General features: G+C 40.1%; 1 protein-coding gene across 1 annotated transcript in view; it reads right to left on the bottom strand.

Annotated features, from left to right (window-relative positions):
* Window positions 1–8,311: 8,311 nt before the first annotated feature.
* The window catches only part of BPGM (bisphosphoglycerate mutase), a 32,438-nt gene continuing 13,383 nt past the window's right edge, over window positions 8,312–27,366 (bottom strand). Inside the window, exon 3 of the mRNA XM_060020923.1 lies at window positions 8,312–10,464. Within this exon, the coding sequence (XP_059876906.1) occupies window positions 10,286–10,464 (179 nt within the window). The 3' untranslated portion in view covers window positions 8,312–10,285. The remainder of the gene's footprint in view (window positions 10,465–27,366) is intronic.

The raw sequence follows: 27,366 nt of genomic DNA, 5'->3' as shown, positions 1-27,366 counted from the left end.
AAATTGGGAGGCTGGGATTGACATATACATTCTACCATATATATATAAAGTAGATAACTAATAAGGACTTACTGTATAGCACAGGGAACTCTTCTCAATACTCTTCAGTGACCTATATGGGAAAAGAATTGTAAAAAGAGTGGATATATGTGTATGTATAACTGATTCACTTTGCTGTATGGCAGAAACTAACACAACATTTTAAATCAACTATACTCCAATAAAAATTTTTCAAAAAGCTCTTGATTTTAATTTTTTCTTTTGTTTTCTATTCTCAATTTATCTCTGCTCTGATCTTTTTTATTCCCTTCTTTCTACTAACTTTTGGTTTAGTTCGTTCTTTTCTAGTTCCTTGAGGTGTAAAATTAGGTTGTTGATTTGAGACTTCTTCTTTTTAATGTAAGCATTTGCCACTAAAACTTTCCTCTTATTACTGCTTTCACTGTATTCCATACATTTTGGTATGTTGTGTTCTCATTTTATCTCCAGATAGCTTCTAAATTCCCTTGTGATTTCTTCTTTGACTTGCTGGTTGTTTGAATCAATTATTTATTTCCACGTTTTAGTGGATTTTCCTGTTTTCTTCCTGCTATTGATTTCTAGTTCCATTCCATATGGTCAAAGAAGATATTTTACATGATTTCAACTTCTTAAATTTGTTAAGACTTGTTTTGTGGATTAACGTGTGGTCTATCATGGAGAATGTTTCATGTGCACTTGAGAACGTATTCTGCTGTTTGGGGTGGAGTGTTCTGTATGTGTCTGTTAAGTCTAATTGGTCTGACTGTGTTGTTCAAGCCCTCTGTCTCCTTATTGATCTTCTGTCTGGCTGTTCTATCCATAGCTGAAAGGAGGGATTAAAGTCTCCTATTATTATTATGTTGCTGTCCCTTTCTCCCTTCAGTTATGTCAATGATTCATACATTTGGGAGCCTTAATCTCTCTTTAAATAATATAGGATTTATGATTCTTATAGGGATCATATTTCTCAATAGTGGAATGTAAATGTTGCCTTGGGGAGAAAGTGTGTTCATGTAGCTGAAGCTCTTCAGTGGCAGCGAGGGCTTGGGCCACTGGACCACTCTTCTGTTTAGAAGACCTTCTATATCTTCCATACATCCCACCATGGCCCTGTCTGGCTTCTATCTACTTCTCCAATCCTATATCATGATGCTTCATTGCTCATAACTATTCTCGAGCTATCCTGATATTATCTGTTATCTGTTTCTTAAACACCTTTTTCTGCCTCAGCACCCACACATGCATGCATGTGCACACACACACACATACACACCTCATTCAAGATTTTTGTTATGAAGATATATTTGTAAAGGTACATAAAATGTTAGCTTGATTGATATTTTAAAATATTTGGACAAATAGTATCGGGCCTCATAAACACTCAGGAAGGGCCTGGAGAGAAGTTATATGAACAGAATTAGTTATTATAGGAGAACATTGAAAGCATCTCATTGTTTCCCTTTGGGACATTTAAATTCTATCCAAATAATGGAATGGTATTTATCCATATAGTAAGACTGTTTGAAGCCCATGAAGCATGGAGAAATGCTTATGATGAAGAAAAGCATACAAAATCAAATATAAATTAAGAATATATCTATATGAAAATGCATATAAGAAAAAAATGAAATAGTTTTCAGGATTGTAGGATTAAGGAGTTTTCTGTAGTTATTTTCAAAATATTTATATTGCTACATTTAACTCTATAATTTGAATAAAAGGCAAGAACACAACTCATTAAATAACCTGTTTCCACACCATTATAGCAGCTGCCTATGGAGAAATGCTCTGAGATGAAGGACTACTCAGCCTCACTTGCCTTCCTATCCACTAGCAGCAGGGTTTCCATCTTTGCTTCCATGGATTCACAGTGGGAAGACAGCCACAAAGCACAGTACAGATTAAGACCAAATATCTCTAGACAAGAAATATTTTAAAATAAGTCTACAATAAATGGACAGTTTAATGCTCAAGTGAGATAAATTTGGGGGATTCTTTTTTGAAATTTTTTTAAAGTATTTATTTATTTATTTAGTTGTGCTGGGTCTTAGTTGCGGCACGTGGGATCTTCATTGTGGCGTGCAGGCTCCAGAGCGCGCTGGCAGGCTTCTTTCTAGTTGTAGTGCATGGGCTCCAGAGCGCACAGGCTCAGTAGTTGCGGCACGCAGGCTTAGTTGCCCTGCGGCATGTGGGATATTAGTTCCTCTACCAGGGATCAAACCCACATCCCCTGCATTGGAAGGCAGATTCTTCACCACTGGACCACCAGGGAAGTCCCTGGGGGATTCTGAAGAGTAAGTTTGCATGACCTTGTCTGGTACCCAGCTTCATGAGGCAGAGAACTTGAATTCATTCAATTCTTCTGCCAGTGAAAAGACAAAGGAACAGGTGAGATCCAGCACAGGTAAATCACAGGCATCCATGGGAGGCTAACAGCTCTGAGGGATAAGCAGATGTTAGGCAGGAAATAAAAAGAAGGCAAAGTGGGGCAGGCAATGGAGGGGAGATGAATGCCAAAGCAGAGCCTTAAAAAATGATCATGTCTCTGAAAGTCTGCGTGAAGTTCTGTGTGGTAGATCTCGTGAAAAGTCACCCTGACAAATCTTGGAGAGGATTGAAGAAGAGCAAAAGCGGAGGCAGGAAGATCGTCTAGAAGACTGTTGAAATGTTTAAAGAGAGAAAAGATGAGGATGTGACTCAAGGCCTGAGCAATGGGGACAGAGAGGAGATGAATTTGAAAGGTATGAGGAGAACCAGCAGGACTCAATAAGTAATCAGAAGAAGGAAGGTCAAGGATGACGGCCAAATCCTGCCAAACATCTGAGTGCATTCATAGGAACAACGTTGCCAGACAAGTCTCCAGAAACCAACAAGGACTTGGTATTAGTTTGTATTTTAGATTGAAAACTGTCTGCATCTTTCCCAGGTTACAATCCCATGGGGATCCACGATGTTTATATTTACATTTTATGTTTACCTAGGCTGAGCTCTGTAGTTACATAATCAGAGAAGGAAATCCCACAATCAATTCCAGGACCCTTTAGACATTACCTTTTGTAAATAGCAAGAGCTAGGTTTGCAGTCAAACCCAGAGGCATTTATGAATAAATACTGACCCCCAGTGTCTAAGTGCAGAAATAAAGATTAAAAATAAAGATAAAACACCAAGACTCTTAGGAGAGTACCTGGAATTCCAGCTACAAATAATGTTCCCTGCAATCCAATTCAGAATCCTGGGGCGCTTCAGAAACAGAAATACTGACTAGTATTTTACTATACCGATGGCTAGTGGCTGCCAGGAGAACTCTAGTGAATGTTCTATAGAATAAATGTCAGAATGGATTTGGTCTCAATCATGGGTGTGTAACTATGTGATGGTCTTGGCCCTTTCTGCTCCAACGTCCAGGTTTAACTACTCCAAAGCGTCTTCTCACTAAGAGTAGATTTTTATGCAATTATTTTGACTGATACAAACTCCAGCTCTGTCTTAATCCCCACCTAGGTCAGCATTACATCAAATGAAGATTCCTCTCAAGTGGATGCAGGACAGTGTGGTTGGTGGATGTGCCCTTTTCAGTATCTGTGTGGCTAGAGTGAATTCATGAGAAATTCTTGAGTAAACTCTCTGCAGCAAAATAGCTCCTTCTGGACTTCCCTGGTGGTGCAGTGGTTAAGAATCCGTCTGCCAATGCAGGGGACATGGGTTTGAGCCCTGGTCCAGGAAGATGCCACATGCTGCGGAGCAACTAAGCCCGTGCGCCACAACTACTGAGCCTGCGCTCTAGAGCCCATGGCCCACAACTACTGAAGCCCGCACGCCTAGAGACCGTGCTCTGCAACAAGAAAAGCCACCGCAATGAGAAGCCTGCATACCGCAAAGAAGTGTAGCCCCCGCTCGCCGCAGCTAGAGAAAGCCTGCGCACAGCAACGAAGACCCAACACAGCCAAAATAAATAAATAAATTTATAAAAAGAAGAAAAAAATAGCTCCTTCAGCTGCAGTTGTTGTCAAATGGCATCTGTTTTTTGCAACTGGAAATGAGGCACTGGCTGTTTGGAGACAAGCTTATGTCACATTCTGGTCTATGCTGACGTTTTTAAGAACTTGGCTTTGCAGAGAATTAAATGAAGCCGTCTTGAAAAGGTAGAGTTTCCTTCATGAAAACAGGATCGTTTTCGTGAATGCTGTTTTTAAAGTAAGAATAGACTTCAGGCTTAAGTGGTCAACCACAACATAAATAAAAGGCCAATCTTTAGTGCCAACAGAACCTATTTGACTTCTGCTTTGGGCAATGAGAAGCATTCATTACAGGCTATTGACCCTCAGCAGTCTTAGTAGAAGGAAGCATGGAGCAGCAGTAGAAATCATGGCTGCTTTGAGGTCACATGGATTCAAGCTGGGCGATGACACTGAGCTGAGTGACACAAGGGACACGGGAGGTGGCCACTGCAAGGAGCTAAAATCGAAGGAAACGGAGGCCCAGAGATTAAGTAGAGTTTAGGAGCCAAACGGTGGCATTAAGAAGGGATGCCATCCTAAGGTCTAAAAGATTAAAGTAGAAGGTTTTGTATCAGGAGAAATTCTATTTGTTCAGCTACAAGGTGATGGCAATCATAATCCTATTTTTGACTTGTATTAGCAGAGAAGCTAATTGTCTGATACATAACTGTAGCACTAGACCTAGTAGAAAAAAATGAGTGTACAACTTGTTTCTTGACAATACAAAGAAGTTTTTCCTTTACTAACAAAAACTGAGATTTCAAGAATAAAAAGTATAGAAACCAGGCACCTTTATCCAGTCACTGCATATAGCGAAACATGTTTTAGTGACTGTACTTAATACAAGGTTGTTTTAGTTGCTTCCTTGCCAATTTTTTTTTCTCCTGTCACTTTATTTATTTGGGGGGGGGGTTTATTTTGGAAAATGTCAAACCTACAGAAAAGCTGGAAGAATAGTACATTATTAACTCTTTCCTCATCAATTATAACATTTACTATATTTGCTTTCTGCGTCTCTTTAAATATATAGGAGCAATTGTGTTGGCTCAAACATTTTAATGTGAGCTGCAGACATAATGACACCTCACCCTTAAATTTTCCAGGCCCCCAAAATATCCTTTATAACTTTTAATTAAAATATCGAATTAAGGTTCAAATGTTAAAACTCTAATCCCCGGTGTGATGGTATTTGGAGGTGGGGCCTTTGGGAGGTGAGCAGATTTAGATGAGGTCGTGAGGGTGGATCCTTCACAATGAGAACAGTGTCCTTCTAAGAGGAAGAGACCAGAGCCCCCTCCCTCTCTACCATATGAGGACACAGCGAGAAAGCGTCTTTCTGAGCACCAGAAAGAGGGTTCTTATCAGACACTAAATCTGCCAATGCCTGGATCTTGGACTTCCCAGCCTCCAGAACTGTGAGAAGTGTTTGTTATTTAAGCCACCCAGTCTGTGGTGTTTTGTCACAACAGCCTGAACAGACTGAGACAAATGTTCTATAATTCATTCTTGTTATTCTTTTCTTTCATCTCAAACGGCCCCAGATTTGGCATTTGAAGGCAATTTTTGTGTCCCACCAGTCTTTGGGCATTTTTTTCTTTTCTGACTCAAGATGTTCTAAACTCACCTTATACTTTATCTGCCTCCAACCTGGAATCACCGATTTTCCCAAACATGCCTGGGTCTGTGGAACAGTATTTAGAAAACAAGATCAAGGGAACTACGTGTCCTATTACTAGGTTATGGCTTCTAGGCCCTTTCAGAGCACAGAGCCAGAGCTGGGGCTGGGGGGTGGGGGAAAGGTGGGGTGACGTTGCGAAGAAAGAGAGAGGAAAATGCACACACATTCCTACAGGTATCTCCAGCTCAAAACTAGTAACACGGGGGTCTTCTTTATCTTCCTCCACTTTCTATCTCCCTTCTCCCATTGGGAGTCACCTAATTTACAATGACATCAACAAATTTGCTCAATTTTTTAAATCTATGAGATTCAGAATTACATCCTAAAAACAGTCTCAGGAACATTTTCACCTTTAAACACTTGAATTTAACAACAGCGGCACCATATCATCCCAAATTATCCCACAGAAGTCGCACAGAACAGACTAACAGCTCTTTAAATAGCAACAAGAGATAATGCACCTATATATAGGACTCGAATTGGACAACTTAGCAATGGTTGTTTCTTGAGAGGACCAAAGAGGACAAATTTAGAACAGATTACGGTGGCTTCTGCTTTAACTGGTTGAGAATATTTGAGGTGTTTTCTTTTTCAAAATTTATCCTGTTTGATGTTTGGCATTTGTTTCAAAGCAATCCAGTGGACAGTGTGAGAAGATACACATAATGGTTAATGAGGTGATAGTGGCTGATGGGTGAGTGTTCTTTGTGTTATTTATACTCTCAGCTTTTGGGGATGTTTAAATTTTTTTATAATAAAAAGATTTAAACATATATATTCCTGTCAAATCAGAGTAAGCATAAGCTTAAATGGCTAGCCCCAACTCAAATAAATGGCAAATAAGATGTGGCTCTATTATGTGAAAATAGGAAGTATTGATGACAATCTAGCTTATCTTTAAAAACTTGTCTAAGGAACTTTCATTTTTTTGGACTTAAGTTCCATGTTTTAAAGGTTAGTCTATATAGCTAGATTATCCTCCAATAAATAAAACTTCACCAATTGTGGAAAAAGATTGACTTAAATTCTGCCTAACAGTTTGCCAAATAGCTTTGTCACTAGAGGGAGATTGTATGATTAAAATATTCTTATAGAACGGATGCTTCATATTCCCCTTGGGATCAAAGTCCCCTCACAGACCGATGTGGAAACCATCAGGCTACAGCATAACATGGCATCTGTCACAGCCAGATCTTCTGAGAGGCCAGGCATGATTTAATACAACGAACAGTGTTACATAAGTGAGCCCCAAACTTGCAAAATCCAACCATGCAGAAGACAAAAACAGGAGAAACGATCAGGGTCTGCAATGTTGAGGTAATCTGAACATATGAAAGACTTTCCAGGTCAGAGGAAAGCTGAACTTTGAAAAGAGGCTTGCCACTTTATGTAAAAGCATAAAAATAAATTAAAAATGACGCTGGAGATGATGAATCTTCTGTCTAGTAAAGCTGGTTCCCCTACCTCATTCTGTCATAAACACAAAGGAGCTAGAAAAATAAAAAACTATAACTACATAGTAGGAATGGGGGGAAATGTACATGACCTCTGGCTTCTCTTCCCTGAGACTGTCATCGTGATCAGGAGGACTTCTGCTTCTGGCCACCAAGTTGCCCAACTGCTGTCCGATGGGGCAGTTGGGTTAACCAGCTCACACACTGACCAAAAAAAAGCATTTTCACAAAAACTATAGAGCCTGGGCAGGCTTCCCAGGCCAGAAGACAAATAACCACTGCCATTAATGTGCACATGGAGGGACTGCATTTTAATAAAAGTGGTCATGACCCAAGATGAGAAATAGTCTGCAAATCTGGAGCAAAAGAATCTGGTTGAGCTTGGAAATAGCCAGATCATGTTAAGAAATTTGCCTCATACATCTTATCAAGGAAACATACACGACATTATGTACTCTAACCGAGGATGCTTTGTTAATTCAGTGCTCAAATTAGTACTGGATGATGCAAGAACTTCCATTTTCTGAGGCAGAATTTCTGTTCTTTCAGAAAAACAAAGTCTGAGTGTACTGGGATGCACTACTCATCTGAGACATTTAAAAATTAAAACTCTAGGAGTAGCATCTTGCTATGGCTCTTATCTTACCACTCTGCACCTACATGAAACAATCATTACAGCCTGGGCAAAAGAGACGTGTCTAACTGGCTCCAGGGCAAGCCCAACCTGGCAGCAGGATGGGCTGCTCTCTCCAAGGACCAAATTTCTGGATAAGCTGTCTATCATTTTTTAAATTTAAAAAAATCCCCATTTTTTTGGTCCCAGCTTGACGTGGTACAGAAGGATGCCAAGATGAGGATGCAGGTTAGGCAGATTCAAGATACCTACATCAAAAATTCTGGATCCAGGCTTCCCTGGTGGCGCAGTGGTTGAGAGTCCGCCTGCCGATGCTGCCGATGCAGCGGACACGGGTTTGTGCCCCGGTCCGGGAAGATCCCACGTGCCGCAGAGCGGCTGGGCCCGTGAGCCATGGCCGCTGAGCCTGCGCGTCCAGAGCCTGTGCTCCGCAACGGGAGAGGCCACAACAGTGAGAGGCCCGCGTACCGCAAAAAAAAAAAAAAAAAAAAAAAATTCTGGATCCCTTGTAAGCCATGCAAAGAAAACAGATTCACTAGGTGGTCTCAAGGTTGAAGTGCTGGAGTCGTTAAAAATAATTTTACAGCAAGTTTTCATAAATATCTCTTCATTTATTTCAGCCAAGATCTCAAAAACCAAATTGTACCAGAAAGTGTCAGCAAAAATTATCCCTCTCTTAGGAAGTCTGTAAGATTCCAAAGTGACTGGGTGTGAGCACAGCTCTGTGTGCAGGAGCACATCATGCTGCCAGGTGTCCACTGGAGGTGGATATCTAGATGCAGGACGAGGGAAGAATCCAACTCTAGGCTCTTAAGCTGTGTTAAGACATGGTCACTTCTTGGGCTGGAAAATTCAGATGCCAATTCCAGAGATGAAGCTGTTCAAAAATGGTCTGAGTTGAAGCTTAGCCATAGGTTTGGAATTCTAGGAAGATCTGGTAGTTGTATTCTTGGCCCTGATCTCTGAATTACAAACAGTGTTATTTGGTTAGGCAACAGAACTGTGAAAAGAAGGACTACGGCAGAAAAGCCAGTAGTTGGTCAGGAACGTCAAGCATCCACGTTCCATGTCCTTATGCATCACAGATACAGCCAGCTGTGAGCAAACTAGGTTCATTTCTTCTTTTCAGCTGATGCTCTAAGTCTTGATTTAAGGATCAGTAGAGACCAAGCAAGCAGTAGCAAGGGTTTTAGAATTAGTTTCCTTCTAATGACAGTATTACTATAAAATGGATACAAATAAACCAATCCACCAATGGAAAACCATGAAAAACTGGTGATATCTGTAACAGCTTTTATAGTTGTAAATTGTTTACATGACTTTATCACTGAAATATATGTCACTTGCTCTGAAATAAGGCAGTAGCTTAAAGAAATGATCACTTACCTATCTCCAGCGTCTAAAAACATCCTATATCATTAAGATTGATAAGCAGTCAATTCTGTCTGTGGCCTACCCTGAATACTACAGACTACGTACCATAATGTTTTGCCCTCAGCAGATAAAGAACAAATGTACATGACAAGTGCGAATATACCATTTCCCCTGTTCAAGTGAATAAAATTACACCCACTATATTCTACCTTCCCCCGACCTGACCTTCAATTTTTAGAGAATTAGGCATGTCTATGTGTTGAAACAAGTACAACTCTTTGTGTTATAGGAAGATAAGAGCAGAGAATAATTCAGCAGCCTATACTTAATATTTATGAATCATATGGAAATTCTTGGGATGGTACCATTTTCAGTCACAGAACTTATTTTTAAATTAATTTTAAAGACCCCAAAATTAAAGTTTAAAAAACAAAAATAAAACAAAAAGAGAACACGAACAGCTATAGCTGTCTATATGCTGCTAATTCTAGCAGCCAGAGAGGAATTCCACCAAATGTCATGAGGCAAAGGGCCTTGGTGTTTGTTGTTGGCTGTCTTGGAGGAATCCATCCATGACTCTCCCATTTAATGGGCCTCTGGTCTTAACCTATCAAAGCATCCCTCTCTCTAGAGGAAAAGACTAGTAATAAATACTTAAGTATAGTGTGTTATCTAATGCCCTTTATTATCATCCTAGAAAGTCTCAGTAAATATAACTGTGAACTACTTATTGGAGTAAGTAGTGCCTGTCAGTGGTCACTCTATACTGATTTACTGAATGAGGAATACCTTGAACTTGACCTCCACTTGTTGCTCCCCCATCTTGGAAACTTATGACATTGATTAAGCCCCACTGGTGACTAACTTAGTGACTAATTCAAACGGGGCCGGCAGGGGCTAACGCATAAGGCTTATGACATTAGCACTCAGGCATCCTAAAGCCTTTATCTGGGCCAACATAAGTTACCTAGTTACTTATACAAACTCTACCCCACAGCCTAGATCTGGAAAAATCAGGAAAAATCAGCGGGGGAGGAAAAAAAAAAAAAAAGTGAGCTCAGCACCCATAACACACCGCATACCACTCCTTCTGCAGCTATCCCTAGCCAGCACGTGGGAAAGATTTTATTTGTCAGCGCGTTTCACTTTTCCTTGATCCTCTACTTTCTTAATGGCTGCTTGGATAGCCTCTTGGTTGCCCAGGAACTGGTGAGGTCCAACGGCATGCAGGTTCTCATCCAGTTCCAGGAGAATGGGGACTCCAGTAGGAAGAGTAATGTTGATAATGTCTTCATCTGAGATACCTGGAGATTAAGACAGGGAGGAGCAAGGCGTTAAAGACAACCCAGGAGGAAACTGTGTTTACTTAATTAACTACACATTCACTTAGTCCCATATTAACTGCATGTTTGGAACCACACCAGGTACTGTGAGGGATTCCAGCTACAGTTGCTGGAAGTCAAGGGCGTCCCAGAAGTTTTATTTATTTACTTACTTATTTATTTGGTTGTGCCAGGTCTTAGTTGCGGCAGGCGGGCTCCTTAGTTGCGGCATGCGAACTCTTAGTTGCAGTATGTGGGATCTAGTCCCCTGAACAGGGATCAAACCCTGGGCCCCCTGCATTGGGAGCGCAGAGTCTTATACGCTGCACCACCAAGGAAGTCCCTCAGAAGTTTTTTTTTTTTTTTAAAAAAAGCTAAGACAGAAATTCAAATTACATTAAATCTTGGGACAGTAAATACCTTTTGGGGCAAACTGTTCCTGGTTGTTTCCTATCTAAATCTTAAAGAAATGAAAATTATTCTCTCCATGCTCATATGTGTGTTACTGGTTTTCCGCAGAAATCAATCTTGAAAAATCTGAAAGTGAACTAGGGGGGTTTTCCGGTTTTTTTCCTTTTATATGTTGTCCCCAGGCTGGCTAAAATTAACCTCAAAATCTAGTTCAATTGATTAGAAAGTGGCTGGTTTTCCAACACTGAGTGAGCATGGGATGCCCTGGGCTAGACCCAGTCAAGGAGGAACTCTCCCCTAGGTGCTCAGGAAATACAATCAGGAGGAATCAAAAGAAGGTTGATCGACATGCCTTGTAAACAGGTCTCGTTCTCCTGCTGTCCCTTAACAGCCCAACTGCTAGGAGAGAAAGGTATGTGTAATGGACAAATCACCTTCAATTCTTTTTTTATTTTTTAAAAATTTTACTTACTTATTTATTTATTTATTTACTTACTTACTTATTTTCGGCATGCTGTGCATCCTGCGGGATCTTAGTTCCCTGACCAGGGATTGAACCCACGCCCGAGGCAGTGAAAGCGTGGAGTCCTAACCCCTGGACCACCAGGCAATTCCCTCAGTTCTTTTTTAAATAGCCTGAATCAGGGAATTCCCTGGTGGTCCAGGGGTTAGGACTCCGCGCTCTCACTGCCAAGGGCCCAGGTTCGATCCCTGGTCGGGGAGCTAAGATCCCACATGCCGTACAGTGCGCTCCCACAAAATTTTTTTTAATAAATAGATAACCTGAATCATAGGTTGTTCAATTTGACCAGAAGAGCTAGAGTTGTAGCAAGGATGGTAGCAGCAGTGGTCGTGATAAGGTTTCTATTATTATGAGTGTTTTTAAAAAACAATAAACAGCTAACATGTACTGAGTACATTCCGCATGCCAGGTACTCTTCTAAGCACTTTATGTGTATTAACTTATTTAATCACCGTTGCAATCCTAGGAAGATATGCACCATTATTTTTCCATGTAACAATTTCTGACACACAGAGGTTAAGCAAACAACTCAAGGTCACACAGGCAGTAAATAGCAAAGCCTAGATTGAAACCCAGGTGTATGTAACTAGTGCACAATGTCTTTCAAGTTCCTCTGAGTTCAAAATGGGCAAAGAGAAGAGAGGAGACCTAAAAAGATGGAGTTAAGCCAATTAAAAGGTGACTGAAAGTATTCAAATTATCTACTTTAAAAACACACTTTTATTATATAGACTTCTAAATTCTAACCATATACTTCTGTTCTTTATTAATAGAAAGGACCCAGGGTAGAGCAAGTTCTGAGGGGAGTGCAAGGGTCCATCTTGGAAGGTGAGAATGGCAGAATAAGTTAGTAGCAGTTAGTTATCAATGCCCTGTGTCATTTTAACTTTGGTCATAACTATGAGCACCAGTCACAGAATCATAGCACTGGATCTCAGCCGCTGGGGTGGTTCTTTATTAGAATCTCATTTCTAGGTTCAGAAGAGCTGCCTAAGAACTCTTATGCACAAGCTGTATACTCAAACAGCTATGAAACAATGGAAAGGATCATAACTTGGAAGTCAGGGTCTATTCTAAGTACACATCCCATCTCCTCCTTTGCTAGTCCCCTTCCAAATACTAACAAGTATAATACATAACTTTAGGTAAGTAACCTCTCTGGGCCTCCACTGCCTCTGTCTAATTAAAAAGAGAAACACACACTCTTCTCTACCACTATTACAAACCCTGTGGGGCAGGAGGAATGGACTTAAAAGAGAACATACATGAGAAAGTATAGCCCAACAAGTGTTTCTTCTTTCTGTACTACGAATTCTCTTCTAGGTAGAAGATTTAAAGGGTAGGCTACTAAAACACTCCTTTGCCCTGCCAAGCCCCCATCCCCACACTGCAACCCTACACAAGATTACCATCCCAAACTAAAGCTGGCAAGAACAGATAAATTCAGACCAGACAGCCAGCTGTTTAGCTGGGAGATGACTGCCTGGGATTCTAAAAGCCCTCGGACCCTCTCAGGTCAGATCTGTCAGCTGGCCGCATAGTAGCTGCCACCCACATCCCCTGGAGATAGCCAGAGAGGAATGCAACAGCACATGGTTTAGAGCCAGGTGACCGCTAAGGATATAGAGAAACTGAAATCCTAATACACTGTAAAATTAAGAGTATAAAATCCTGTGGAATCTTTGGATAACAAGTCTGGCAATTCCTCAAACAGGTAAGCACAGAATTACCATGGGACCCTGCAATTTCACTCCTAGGTATATATATATATACCCAAGAGAAATGAAAACACATGTCCACACAAAAACCTGTACACGAACCCTCACAGCAGCATTATTCATAATAGAAGATGGAAACAGTCTAAATGTCCATCAACTGATGAGTGGGTAAATTAAATGTGGCAGATCCATGCAATGGAATATTATTTGGCAATAAAAAGGAAAGAAGTGCTGATGCATGCTAAACATTGACAACCCTTGAAAACATTATGCTAAGTGAAAGCAGCCAGTCACAGAGTACATATTGTATGAGTCCATTTCTATGAAATGTCCAGAATAGGCAAATCTATAGTGACATAAATAGATCTGGGGTTGCTTAGGGCCAGAGGGAATGGGAGGACTGGGCAGTAATAGCTAGGTATGGAGTTTCTTTTGAGGGTAATGAAAATGTTCTGAAATTGACTGTGGTGATAGATGGGTAACTCTGTGAATATACAACTCTGTGAAAACACAGCTCTGTGAAAAGCCACTGAACTGAACACTTTAAATGGGTGAACTGTATGTCATGTGAATTATACCTCAAGAAAGCTGTTTAAAAAACTACTAAACAGATCCAGAGAAGTTAAATAAAACTCTTCGAGTCACCAGACTGTTAAGGTAGTAAAATCAGACCTTTTTTTTAAATTCCCAAATTCCAGGACTTCAACTCTGGTCGTCTGACTTGTCTATGGCTATGTCCACCACAGCGTAAGGAGAGAGGAGAATGTTTGTGTTCATGCTCTGCACTTGTGAAGGGCTGGGTGCTAACTGGACACCAGCACCAAGTGTTCTCATGTTTTCAAGACTAGTAAAGGGATCAACAGATTTGTCTGATCCCCTTGAAATACCTAACACACTGGGATCATGATGGGCCAGGTTGAGGGTTTGCAGTCTGTGACCTCAGAAAAAAGTTCTGGGTCTTTGGCAGGGGGAGAGGGGCACACATGGAACTCATCTGACCATGGCCTCAGATCCAACCAGATCTAACAAGCCCTTTCTTTAAGGGCACCACTCTCAAGCTCATGCCTATGGCTTAGATAAAAACCCACTTTTGTGTGGGACCAAATGGAAGAGCCAACTAACAAAGGCCACGAGAACTATAATGTTTCACTTATAAAGAAAGGAGGGCTCAACAAAAATAGAAATGTTTCCAATAAATAAAGTTGACATTCCACTTTAATGACTACTCAAGCCATTCACACAGCAGACTAATTACTTCCAAATATTTAAAATACTTAGACTGGTTAATAATCAGTCAATGAGACTTAAGCGACTGGCTTTTTAAAATAGCAAATGAGGAAAAACCACAATGAAGCCATTACTCATTACTCAGTTTTGGCATAAGCCACATTCTTTGTCCTAAGAGAGTTAAGCAAGCAGAACTCCTAAGGCTAGAAAAATGCATCTGCATTGGATTAAACCAACCTGAATCGATACTATATTATGTAATATCGTATTACAAATTCATTAACTGGAACATCATTTGAAAGTTAAAACGCATGGCCAGATATCACATCCTCTGATAATGGCTTAGATTGTTTGATACAGCATCCAAGAACGTTCTGAAGGGAAACATCTAATCCTGCATCGACCCATCTCTATCACTGCCCCTTCTCCAACCCCCAACCATTGTCTTTAATTCTTGAATCTTCATGTAGGAGCGTCTGGGAGTTAACTGCTATCCATTTAAATGATTGGGATATTTTAAATAAGAAATAATGAAAATTTGGTGGTAAGTCAAAGGAGTAGCTCAAAGCCAAAATAGGAAGAAATTCAAACAACTTCATTTTCTGCATACAGGACTAACTTCAGAAAGTCAAATCTGTACCTTCGACGACTCCCCTGAGTCACTGTAGCAGGAACAGGAACCACAGACAGTAATTAAGATCACTGCACATATATACAGCACTCCCACTCGCCTTCTGTTAGAAGTGGCTGAGCAAATGCTCACTTCTCCCACCGGGATTATAAGGGACCATGTTTTATACATCCTTGTGTCACCCATGCTCTCAAAACAGTGCCTTATATGCTGCAAGACTTTAGTAAATGTTTGTTCTACTGTAAGGAATTCTATCATGTGTTGCTGCTAGGATCCAGAAATGATTTAGCTTTATGATCCAATATCACAACTATATGTATTATATGAATCTACTTCTTACAAATAAAGGCTATTAGGAATAAAATGTTAACTAGAAACGCTAATGCCTAAAGCCTATATGTGAAAGCACTCTGAGGACTTTCTCGGAGGTACAGTACCAGCTAAGTTTCAGAAGGAAATCAAAAGGGAGATGTATGCTCCTCAAAAGTAAGGACTTTGTATGTCCAATTCTAGGTGCTGTATCCCTGTACCAAGAATAGTACAGTACCTGATTTAATGGACCCTTGGCACATAGCTGAAATGAATGAATCTGAACTCTCTGAGCTTTCAAATTAAATCTAGTCCTTTACTGTTGAAGCTTTGGTTAAAGATTGTGTTTCCTTTATTACCTTATTAAGAAAAAAAGTCAAATTAAATTTGTCTTCTATATATTTTCTTTGGTGTTCTCCAAACTGTGTGCTCAAAATCTTTGAATATCAGGAAACAGGAGGAAAGATGTTCAGGGAGACATCTGTTACAGGACAAGAGGAAACCCCAATTCCATAATGCTTATTTTTGAGGATGACAGAGAGAGAGGAAAACAGCTCCGATCAAATCATTCAGCTGTGAGGTTTCACCCATGCCCCGCTTCCCTTTCCCAATTGAGTTAGTCTCAATCCAAACCCCACTGATGGGTGATCTGTGATAAGAGTACTGTATTCTTCTATTGCCAAAATAAGAGCTGACAGAAGAGATTCTGAATTTCATATATGGCTTACCTATTTTTAATTATAATTCTTTTAGGTTTGAATGGTATCCATGTACAACTTAAAGATTGGCTGGGGAACAACTGGAAATGGGTTATTTGAATCATGTAACATGATGACAGTATAACGGCCTCTAATTTAGAATAAGGTAGAGAGAAGAATCCATTCTACATCTAATTTTATAGTTAAGTGGCCTACAACTTTTAAAAATGAAGGTTTCTATAAATCAATTATACTTATAATAAGAGAAAGCTTAGCCACACCACTAGATAAGCATTTGCTTCACAGAAGACAGGCCTGACTGCTACTTCTGAAAATATCCCACTACAGAATACCAAAGGTGACTGACTGGTCAGTCCCCATCCCCACAGCAAGTCCCAGCTGACCTTTCCTCCAGTCTCTAATTTCACCTTGTCACTTCTTTGCCTTGTTACATGTGCAGCTGCACACAGTTCTTCAGGGGTCAAGTCTGTCTTGCATGCCACTCTTACTCCAAACTTGAAACTGCCTAGTCCTTTCTTTTTTTTTGCAGTATGCGGGCCTCTCACTGTTGTGGCCTCTCCCATTGCGGAGCACAGGCTCCAGACGCGCAGGCTCAGGGGCCATGGCTCACGGGCCCAGCCTCTCCGCGGCATGTGGGATCCTCCTGGACCGGGGCACAAACCCGTGTCCCCTGCATTGGCAGGTGGACTCTCAACCACTGCGCCACCAGGGAAGCCCTGCCTAGTCCTTTCTTGAACCCAGACTAAACAATCCACTTCTGCTGGCAAGATGCAGACTACATCCAGTGCTTCAGTTCAGTACCTGGCTTCTCCTTCAATGTGGGCCGGCAGGAAACAAACACGAAGTGACTACGCCAACCGCAGAGAAAGAAACACACACCTGTCTGGAGTGCTAAGGAACAGGGTGTTGTTAGACACTACGCCTGGGTTAGGAGTGTTCGTGGTGGTGCTTGGCAAGAGGTGGGCCCTGCTGTAATCCGGACTTGTTAGGCAATTGTTTATGCTGCCACAAATCAGTAAAGCAGTCCCTTAAGCAGGAATTTTCTCACTATATAATATTTCTTATGTCTGTTTTAAGTCTTCTTTATTCTGAAGGGATTAAGAACTACTATCAAGTTAAAAGTAAAGCATTCCATGGGACTACACCAAACTAAAAAGCTTTGGCACAGACAAGGAAGCTATCAACAAACCAAAAGGCAGCATTCTGGATAGGAGAACATATTTGCAAATGATATATCCGATAAGGGGTTCATATCCAAAATATACAAGGAACTAATATACCTCAACATCAAAAAACCAAACAACCTGATTAAAAAACGTGCAGAGGACCTGAATAGACATTTTCCAAAGAGGAAATACAGATGGCCAATAGACACATAAAAAAGATGCTCAACAGTACTAATCATCAGGGAAATGCAAATTAAAACCACAGTGATATATCACCCCACACCTGTCAGAATGGCTATCATCAAAAAGACAACAAATAACAACTGTTGGCAAGAATGTGCAGAAAAGGGAACCCTGTGCAATGCTGGTAGGATTGTAAATTGGTGTAGCCATTATAGAAAGCAGTATGGAGGTTCTTCAAAAAATTAAAAATAGAACTACCATATTGTCTAGCAATTTCACTTCTGGATATTTATCCAAAGAAAACAAAAACACTAATTCAAAAAGATACATGTAATTCCCTGGTGGTCCACTGGTTAGGACTCTGCACTTTCACTGTCAAGGGCCCGGGTTCGGTCCCTGGTCAGGGAACTAAGGTCCCACAAGCCATATGGTTGCGGCCAAGAAAAGAAAAATTTTTTTCAAAAAGATACACACACACCGATGTTCACTGTAGCATTATTTATAATAGCCAAGATATGGAAGCAACCTAAGTGTTCATTGATGAATGGATAAAGAAGATGTGGTGCATATATACAATATTACTCAGCCATTAAAAAAAAGAAAGCTTGCCATTTGTGACAACATGGATGGATCTAGAGGGCATTATGCTAAGTGAAATCAGAGAAAGGCAAATACCGTACGATCTCACTTATATGTGGAATCTAAAAAACAAAACAAACAAAATAAAATGCAAACAGTCAACAATTGCTCAAATGAAATTTAAAAAGCATGACTTAGCTACATTAAATAGCAGAGTAAAACAAAGTATTGAACAAAGTCAAAATATTGAACCATAGCTTTCCAGTGAGTTCAGAGACTTGTTCTAGTTCCTACAAGAAACAAGATACATATGCAAAATGCCTAGAACTGCATTTAGCACACAGTGTGCACTCAAAAAAGGGCCACCTGGTATAGCTATACTAGGAAGTGTCATTCACAGACCACAATGTTAAGGTAAAAGCAATAATAATGTAAGACTCAATTAGTTGCATGAAACTACCTTTTTATGGTTTACTTGCCAAAGATACTCTTGACTCAGCTTCTCACAACGTACTATTCCGAACGGAATAGATCAACAGAAAGGCTACTTTTTAGAAAAAATTTAAAACAAAACAGCCCAGGCGGTAATTGTGTGTGGAGACTCAGTGAACTGGGTTTAGGCGGAATTCATGACTCCAAATACTTATTGTGATCATGGCTAAGCCATCTGAGGTCTGTCTGGGTTTCATTTTCCTTCAACAGCATCTGTCTTCTTTCCCACAAATGGAAGAAGTGTCAGGCAGGACTTGACTGACTATAGGGTAAAATCATAGCACCAAATATTTGAGAAACAAAATAACATCTAAGGAACTAACAACACTCTCCACTGCTGAGGTACATACAATCTAGAGTAAATTAGTAACACTAGTATACTCTTAGTCAAAGATCTTAAGGCACTTGGAGACTTCAGGGTAGACCAATTTCTTAATTAGCTATGTGACTGGGTCATCATTCTTCCTTCAAAGTTACAATAAAGTATTTTTATGATACGACAGTATGCTGTCATTGATTCTATCAGTTACCACACTCCTCCCTAGCAGAAGGTAAGATGCTTGAAGTCTATCAAGCATTTTAAGGACAATATGGGGAAAAATTCCCACTTCCTTGAAAGATCCTGTTTATATGGGAGAATCTTACATAAACATATCTAGAAAACATGAGTAGGAATCAGATCAGTCTACAACGACATGCATTTTTACTTTTGTAATCAATGCAAAGAATTTAGCAACTTTCATATTTATAGGGAATATGCAATCTGGTCACACCCATTTCAAAGATTCATTCTTAATACAGATGAAAGCTAACTTTCTTATAACGTGACCATATAATCCTCCAAGCTGGGCACTTTTGAAAGTGAAAGGAGATGCTGTTAATAATTGCAACGGATAACAGGTATTAACCAGAAAATAGGGGGGTGTGTAGTCATATAAATTCACTATAAAAATAAATTGACAATTAAAATGTTACATTTTATGACATTTTTTAACACCATAAACACATACACACAAATAAATTAGCCAGTAATCTTTCCTATAAAACAAAAATCTATATTTTCCCCTTAAAGTAAGGGAGATTCACTTAATATTTGGAGTCTTGGAAAGTCAGTATCCAAATTCAATAGGATGTTTTCTTTTAGGTTAAGAATTTGTCAAGTACCACAGGAAGCCTTCATACATGAACTCTTGAAAGTTAGACATGCGAGCAGAAGCAAGAAGAACTAAAATCCTGCAGCCTGTGGAACAAAAACCACATTCACAGAGAGATAAACAAGATGAAAAGGCAGAGGGCTATATTCCAGATGAAGGAACAATATAAAACCCCAGAGAAACAACTAAATGAAATGGAGATAGGCAATCTTCCAGAAAAAGAATTCAGAATAACGATAGTGAAGATGATCCAGGACCTTGGAAAAAGAATGGAGGCAAAGATCGAGAAGATGCAAGGAATGTTTAACAAAGATCTAGAAGAATTAAAGAACAAACAGAGATGAACAATACAATAACTGAAATGAAAAAACACTAGAAGGAATCAATAGTAGAATAACTGAGGCAGAAGAATGGATAAGTGACCTGGAAGACAGAACAGTGGAATTCACTGCTGCGGAACAGACTAAAGAACAAAGAATGAAAAGAAATGAAGAGAGCCTAAGAGACCTCTGGGACAACATTAAATGCAACAACGTTCGCATTATAGGGGTCCCAGAAGGAGAAGAGAGAGAGAAAGGACCCAAGAAAATATTTGAAGAGATTATACTAGAAAAATTCCCTAACATGGGAAAGGAAATAGCAACCTAAGTCGAGGAAGCGCAGCGAGTCCCATACAGGATAAACCCAAGGAGAAACACGCTGAGACACATAGTAATCGAATTGGCAAAAATTAAAGACAAAGAAAAATTACTGAAAGCAGCAAGGGAAAAACAACAAATAACATACAACAGAACTCCCATAAGGTTAACAGCTGATTTCTCAGCAGAAACTCTACAAGCCAGAAGGGAGTGGCATGATACACTTAAAGTGATGAAAGGGACGAACCTACAACCAAGATTACTCTACCGGCAAGGATCTCATTCAGATTCGATGGAGAAATCAAAAGCTTTACAGACAAGCAAAGCTAAGAGAATTCGGCACCACCAAACCAGCTCTACAACAAATGCTAAAGGAACTTCTCTAAGTAGGAAACACAAGAGAAGAAAAGGACCTACAAAAACAAACCCAAAACAATTAAGAAAATGGTCATAGGAACATACATATCGATGATTACCTTAAATATGAATGGATTAAATCCTCCAACCAAAAGACACAGGCTTGCTGAATGGATGCAAAAACAAGACCCATATATATGCTGTCTACAAGAGACCCACTTCAGACCTAGGGACACATACAGACTGAAAGTGAGGGGATGGAAAAAAATATTCCATGCAAAAGGAAATCAAAAGAAAGCTGGAGGGCTTCCCTGGTGGCGTAGTGGTTGAGAGTCCGCCTGCCGATGCAGGGGACACGGCTTCGTGCCCCGGTCCGGGAAGATCCCACATGCCGCGGAGAGGCTGGGCCCATGAGCCATGGCCGCTGAGCCTGCGCGTCCGGAGCCTGTGCTCCGCAACGGGAGAAGCCAGAACAGTGAGAGGCCCGCGTACTGCAAAAAAGCAAAACAACAACAACAACAACAACAAGAACAACAACAACAAAAAGAAAGCTGGAGTAGCAATACTCATATCAGATAAAATAGATTTTAAAATAAAGAATGTTACAAGAGACAAGGAAGGACACTACATAATGATCAAGGGATCAATCCAAGAAGATATAACAATTATAAATATATATGCACCCAACATAGGTGCACCTCAATACATAAGGCAACTGCTAACAGCTGTAAAAGAGGAAATTGACAGTAACACAATAATAGTGGGGGACTTTAACACCTCACTTACACCAAGGGACAGATCATCCAAAATGAAAATAAATAAGGAAACAGAAGCTTTAAATGACACAATAGACCAGATATATTTAACTGATATTTATAGGACATTCCATCCAAAAACAGCAGATTACACTTTCTTCTCAAGTGTGCACGGAACATTCTCCAGGATGGATCACATCTTGGGTCACAAATCAAGCCTCAGTAAATTTAAGAAAATTGAAATCATATCAAGCATCTTTTCTGACCACAATGCTATGAGATTAGAAATCAATTACAGGGAAAAAAACGTAAAATACACAAACACATGGAGGCTAAACAATACATTACTAAGTAACCAAGAGATCACTGAAATCAAAGAGGAAATCAAAAAATACCTAGAGACAAATGACAATGAAAACACGACGATCCAAAACCTATGGGATGTAGCAAAAGCAGTTCTAAGAAGGAAGTTTACAGCTATACAAGCCTACCTCAAGAAACAAGAAATATCTCAAATAAATGTAAGACCGGACACTAGAAAACTCTTAGAGGAAAATATAGGAAGAACACTCTTTGACATAAATCACAGCAAGATCTTTTTTGATCCACCTCCTAGAGTAACGGAAATAAAAACAAAAATAAACAAATGGGACCTAATGAAACTTAAAAGCTTTTGTACAGCAAAGGAAACCATAAACAAGACGAAAAGACAACCCTCAGAATGGGAGAATATATTTGCAAATGAATCATCGGACTAAGGATTAATCTCCAAAATATATAAACAGCTCATGCAGCTCAATATTAAAAAAACAAACAACCCAATCCAAAAATGGGCAGAAGACCTAAATAGACATTTCTCCAAAGAAGACATACAGATGGCCAAGAAACACATGAAAAGCTGCTCAACATCACTAAGTATTAGAGAAATGCAAATCAAAACTCCAATGAGGTATCATCTCACACCAGTTAGAATGGGCATCATCAGAAAATCTACAAACAACAAATGCTGGAGAGGGTGTGGAGAAAAGGGAACCCTCTTGCACTGTTGGTGGGAATGTAATTTGATACAGCCACTATGGAGAACAGTATGGCAGTTCCTTAAAGAACTAAAAATAGAATTACCATATGACCCAGCAATCCACCTACTGGGCTTATACCCAGAGAAAACCATAATTCAAAAAGACACATTCACCCCAATGTTCATTGCAGCACTGTTTACAATAGCCAAGTCATGGAAGCAACTTAAATGCCCATCGACAGACAAATGGATAAAGAGGATGTGGTACATATATACAATGGAATATTACTCAGCCATAAAAAGGAATGAAACTGGGTCATTTGTAGAGACGTGGATGGATCTAGAGAGTGTCATACAGAGTGAAGTAAGTCAGAAAGAGAAAAACAAATATCGTATATTAACGCATATAGGTGGAACCTAGAAAAATGGTACAGATGAACCGGTTTGCAGGGCAGAAATAGAGACACAGATGTAGAGAACAAACGTATGGACACCAAGGGGGGAAAGCGGTGGTGGTGGTAGTCAGCTGAATTGGGAGATTGGGATTGACATGTATACACTAATGTGTATACAATTGATGACTAATAAGAAAAATAAATAAATAAAAAATAAACATTAAAAAAAGTTAGACATGCAAGAAAAGAGGACAGATGCTAGTATTCTTATTCCAGTGAGCATATACATCTACAATAAATTTTAAAAGGGCTGAAATCTCACTAAATTAACAGACATGATGGGAGAAATAACATACACTATTTCTTCTGATCTTTGGGAAAGTGACTTATGCTTAATTCTTAGAGCTGTGACATAGAATAGTTGGATCTAATTCTTCAGTACACACTGCAAGAGAATTCTATTAGTGGAGATTGGCCTTTAGAGGACCCCTAAAACAAAAGATGACAACTAATGTATGATGTGATCCTATAATCTAGTTCAGTCTATTTCAGGCACATGAAGTAATTCTTCCATGTGAGGCATGGAAGTTAGTACAGGGAATCTTAGCAACATCAAAGAATTTGATGAATCTTAACAACAGTACCACCAGGGGGTACTATAGGCCAAAAGGGAACAAAGTTGTTCTCCTCCCCAGGATGGCTGAGCTGAGACTACAAACCACTCTTATGTCTTCCTATGAACAAACCGCAATCCTCACTCCACTTCATTTGCTTCCCCAGCTATTCGCTTGTGCCTAGTGGTATATTCTGACTTTTCTGCCAGTTTTTTTCCCTGAATGTCTGCCATCCTCCCTGGCCACCAGCCCTACCATTTCTATTGCCTGTCTCCCTCCCATTCACCTCCCTTCTCCTCTCCTTCAGGCATCTGCCAGCCTCACACCTTTCTCTACACATACTTCCTACTCTTTGTACAATTTACCTCTTCCAGCATAAACACCACTGCTTTAAATCAATTATCCCCCAAGTAAAAACATTTTCTAGGGGCTTCCGTGGTGGCGCAGTGGTTGAGAGTCCACCTGCCAATGCAGGGGACATGGGTTCGTGCCCTGGTCCGGGAGGATCCCACATGCCACGGAGCGGCTGGGCCCGTGAGCCATGGCCACTGAGCCTGCACGTCCAGAGCCTGTGTTCCACAATGGGAGAGGCCACAACAGTGAGAGGCCCGCGTACCGCAAAAAAAAACCCCCAAAAAACATTTTCTATATAGCCTATTTATAGTGATAGGGATAGGAGTTATAATTTAAGGTCACTTCTATTTCATTAATCTCTGAAAGTTAATTTAGTTCTGTACATCCAAATTAAAAAAAAAAAAAGACCTTCAGAAGAAAAGTTAAATGAAGCCTGAGGATAAATGCCTGCTTATTTCTCAGTAATCCCTGTAAACACATTTCTGGTCAAAGCTGTGTTTTAATTCTTTTCTTTATTCTATACTCCACATCCATGCATATCTCCTTTGTTATCTGTCACTTCCACGTATTTGCCCTAAACTATTGCTTTCTAGGCCAATGTCAAATCCCTTCATCTTTAAATCTCATTGGTTAAATTGTTTTGCAGCTTTAATGAGATAATTCACATACCATACAATTCACCCATTTAACGTATACAATGGCTTTTAGCATGTTCAGAGTTGTACAACCATCGCCACAGTCAACTTTAGAACATTTTCGCCACCCCAGTAAGAAACCCTGCACATATTAGCAGTCACTCTTCAATCCACCCTCTTCCCCTCCACACCAGTCCTAGGAAACAAATCATCTATTTTCTGTCTATATAGATTTGCCTATTCTGGAGATTTTATACAAATATAATCCTACAATACGTGATCCTTTGTGACTGGCTTCTTTCTTTCTTTCTTTCTTTTTTTTAAACAGGGCAGACTTTTCTTTTCTTTTTTTAATAAATTAATTTACTTATTTATTTTTGGCTGCGTTGCATCCTCTTTGCTGTACGCAGGGCTTCCTCTAGTCGTGGCGAGCGGGGGCTACTCTTTGTTACGGTATGCGGGCTTCTCATTGTGGTGGTTTCTCTTGTTATGGAGCACAGGCTCTGGGCATGCGGGCTTCAACAGTTGTGGCTCACGGGCTCAGTAGTTGTGGCTCGCAGGCTCTAGAGCACAGGCTCAGCAGTTGTGGCACACGGGCTTAGGTGCTCCACAGCATGTGGGATCTTTCTGGACCAGGGATCGAACCTGTGTCCCCTGCACTGGCAGGCAGATTCTTAACCACTGCGCCACCAGGGAAGTCCTGGCTTCTTTCATGTAATCATGATTTCAAGGTTCATCCATGTTATAGCACGTGTCAGTACTTCATTTTTTTTTAATGCAGAATAATATTTAATTGTATGGACATACTGCATTTAACTTATCTAATCACTTGTTGATGGGCATTTGGGTTGCTTCCACACTGTGGCTGTGGCTGTTATGAGTAATACTGCTTTGAAGGTTTGTGTACAAGTTTTTGTGTGGACATATGTTTTCACTTCTCTTAGGTATTGTTATGAGTTGAACTGCATTCCCCCCAAAAAGATATGCTGAAGTTAACCTCCAGTACCCCAGAACGTGACCTTTCTTGGAAACAGGTCTTTAGAGAGGTAATCAAGTTAAAATGAGGTCCTTGGGGTAGGCCCTAGTCCAATATTATTGGTGTCCTTATAAATAGGAAAGTTTGGACAAGAAGGAGAGACACACAGGGAGAACACCAAGTGAAGATGGAGGGTTGCACTGATGCATCTACAAACCAAGAAACGTTACAGATTTCTGGACTTCCCTCGCAGTCCAGTGGTTAAGGACGGTCCAGTGGTTCTACTGCAGGGGGCACAGGTTCAATCACCAGTCAGGGAATTAAGATCCCACATGCTGCACAGCGTGGCCATAAAAAAAAAAAAAAAAAGATTTCTAGCAAACACCAGAAACTACAAGAGGCAAGAAAGGATTCTCTCCTAGTGTCATTAGAGAGAGCAGGACCCTGTCAATACTTTGATTTAGGACTTCCAGCTCCCAGAACTGTGAGACAATTATCTGTTTTTCTAAGCCACCCAGTTTTGGGTACTTTGTTACGATGGCACTAGGAAATGAATACAGGTATGTACCTAGGAGTGGACCTGCTGGATCATATGGTACCTCTATGTGTCACCGTCAAGGAACTGCCAGGTTGTTTTCCCAAGCAGCTATACCATTTGATTGTTTTTCAATAAACTATTAATGGTTTCAAAACCTCCCTCAAATATAGACAGTCAGCTTTTCTATGTGTTACCTTGCCCTCGACAGGTAGTTTTCCCTGCATCCCTACAATGGTGGCAGTCTTCTTCACCACCATTTGTTAAACCTTCCTATTTCTTTCAAAAATAACAGTAACAAGTGGTTAAGTTACCAACACACTAATGGAAGGGGATATCTAGAATATGCTATGGTCGGGGCTGCAGAATAATCTTAGTGCTCTAAACCTGAAGATGGGTAAATGGTACTAACCAGCAGGAAACTGTCTTTAAAAGGAGGATTTCCTAGCTGAGATGGGGAAGAAAAGAGGATCCTGAAGGAGATGATGGCCTTTTCTTGAGGGAAGGGAATCTGGCCACAAAGAGATCTAAGTCCCATCTCTGGAAAAAAGGAATTGGCATGGAGACAGAGAATACATCTTCTGGCAGAAACTTTGAAATTCTGAATTTCAGTTTGTTGTTGTCCTAAGAGGAGCTTCAACTCTTCTTCAAACAATAAAGTACTATAATAAATCCAGTAATGATGAAGTTATATATAGATATTTAATCAAATACATGACTATTCTGAACAAGGAAGAATAATACCATTTATATAGTTGAGTAAATAAGGTATATACACATACACAAACAGATCAAGTGCCATGTCTGGCCAATGATGTTTTAAATAGCCGATAAAGCCTGTAGATTTTAGATCTCTGCACAATGAATGGAGGTCAGGTATATGAGTAATGACTTGGCTCTTGGCCATGTTATAAAAACTAGGGGGAAAAAAACACATGCTAAAAGGTTTACATTAAAATCTTATAAAGATCAGTTCATTTTGTTAACAATAACCTATTTTCACTTATTTCATGTGCAAGGTCAACTTTTTCATTTTTCACAGCCACATATAGAAAAGTAAAGCAGAATGAAAAGGGAATGTTGGAGAAATGCATTCTAATGCCAGTGGGCTGACTGCTGACAGTGACGATAGACAGGAAAACACCAGACAGAGCGGATCACTCAAAATGCACAACCGTCCGGGATTATTTAGTGAAGAGAGAGAGGGGAGGGAGAAACCCCCTGAAGGTGTCACTGTGCAATCACTGGTGCCCAAAACTGGTGAGCTCAAGTCCTCAGAGGAGTTCATTTAGTTCATGTTACTTAAGAGGAAGGTAACAACACAGTACTTTCTAGAACATAACATCAAGGAGTTAAAATAAAATTAAGGCTACTAATTATCTCCAATAAGCCATCTTTTTATTTTCCTTCTCCTGAACTTTCTCCCAGTCGATGACTAAGCCTGGTCTGGAACAAAGAGAAGACTGGAACAAAACAATTATTCAGGAAACCTAGG

This window comes from Delphinus delphis, chromosome 9, assembly GCF_949987515.2.
Source record: "Delphinus delphis chromosome 9, mDelDel1.2, whole genome shotgun sequence".
Taxonomy (NCBI): domain Eukaryota; kingdom Metazoa; phylum Chordata; class Mammalia; order Artiodactyla; family Delphinidae; genus Delphinus; species Delphinus delphis.
This window is presented reverse-complemented; position numbering and strand designations above follow the sequence as displayed.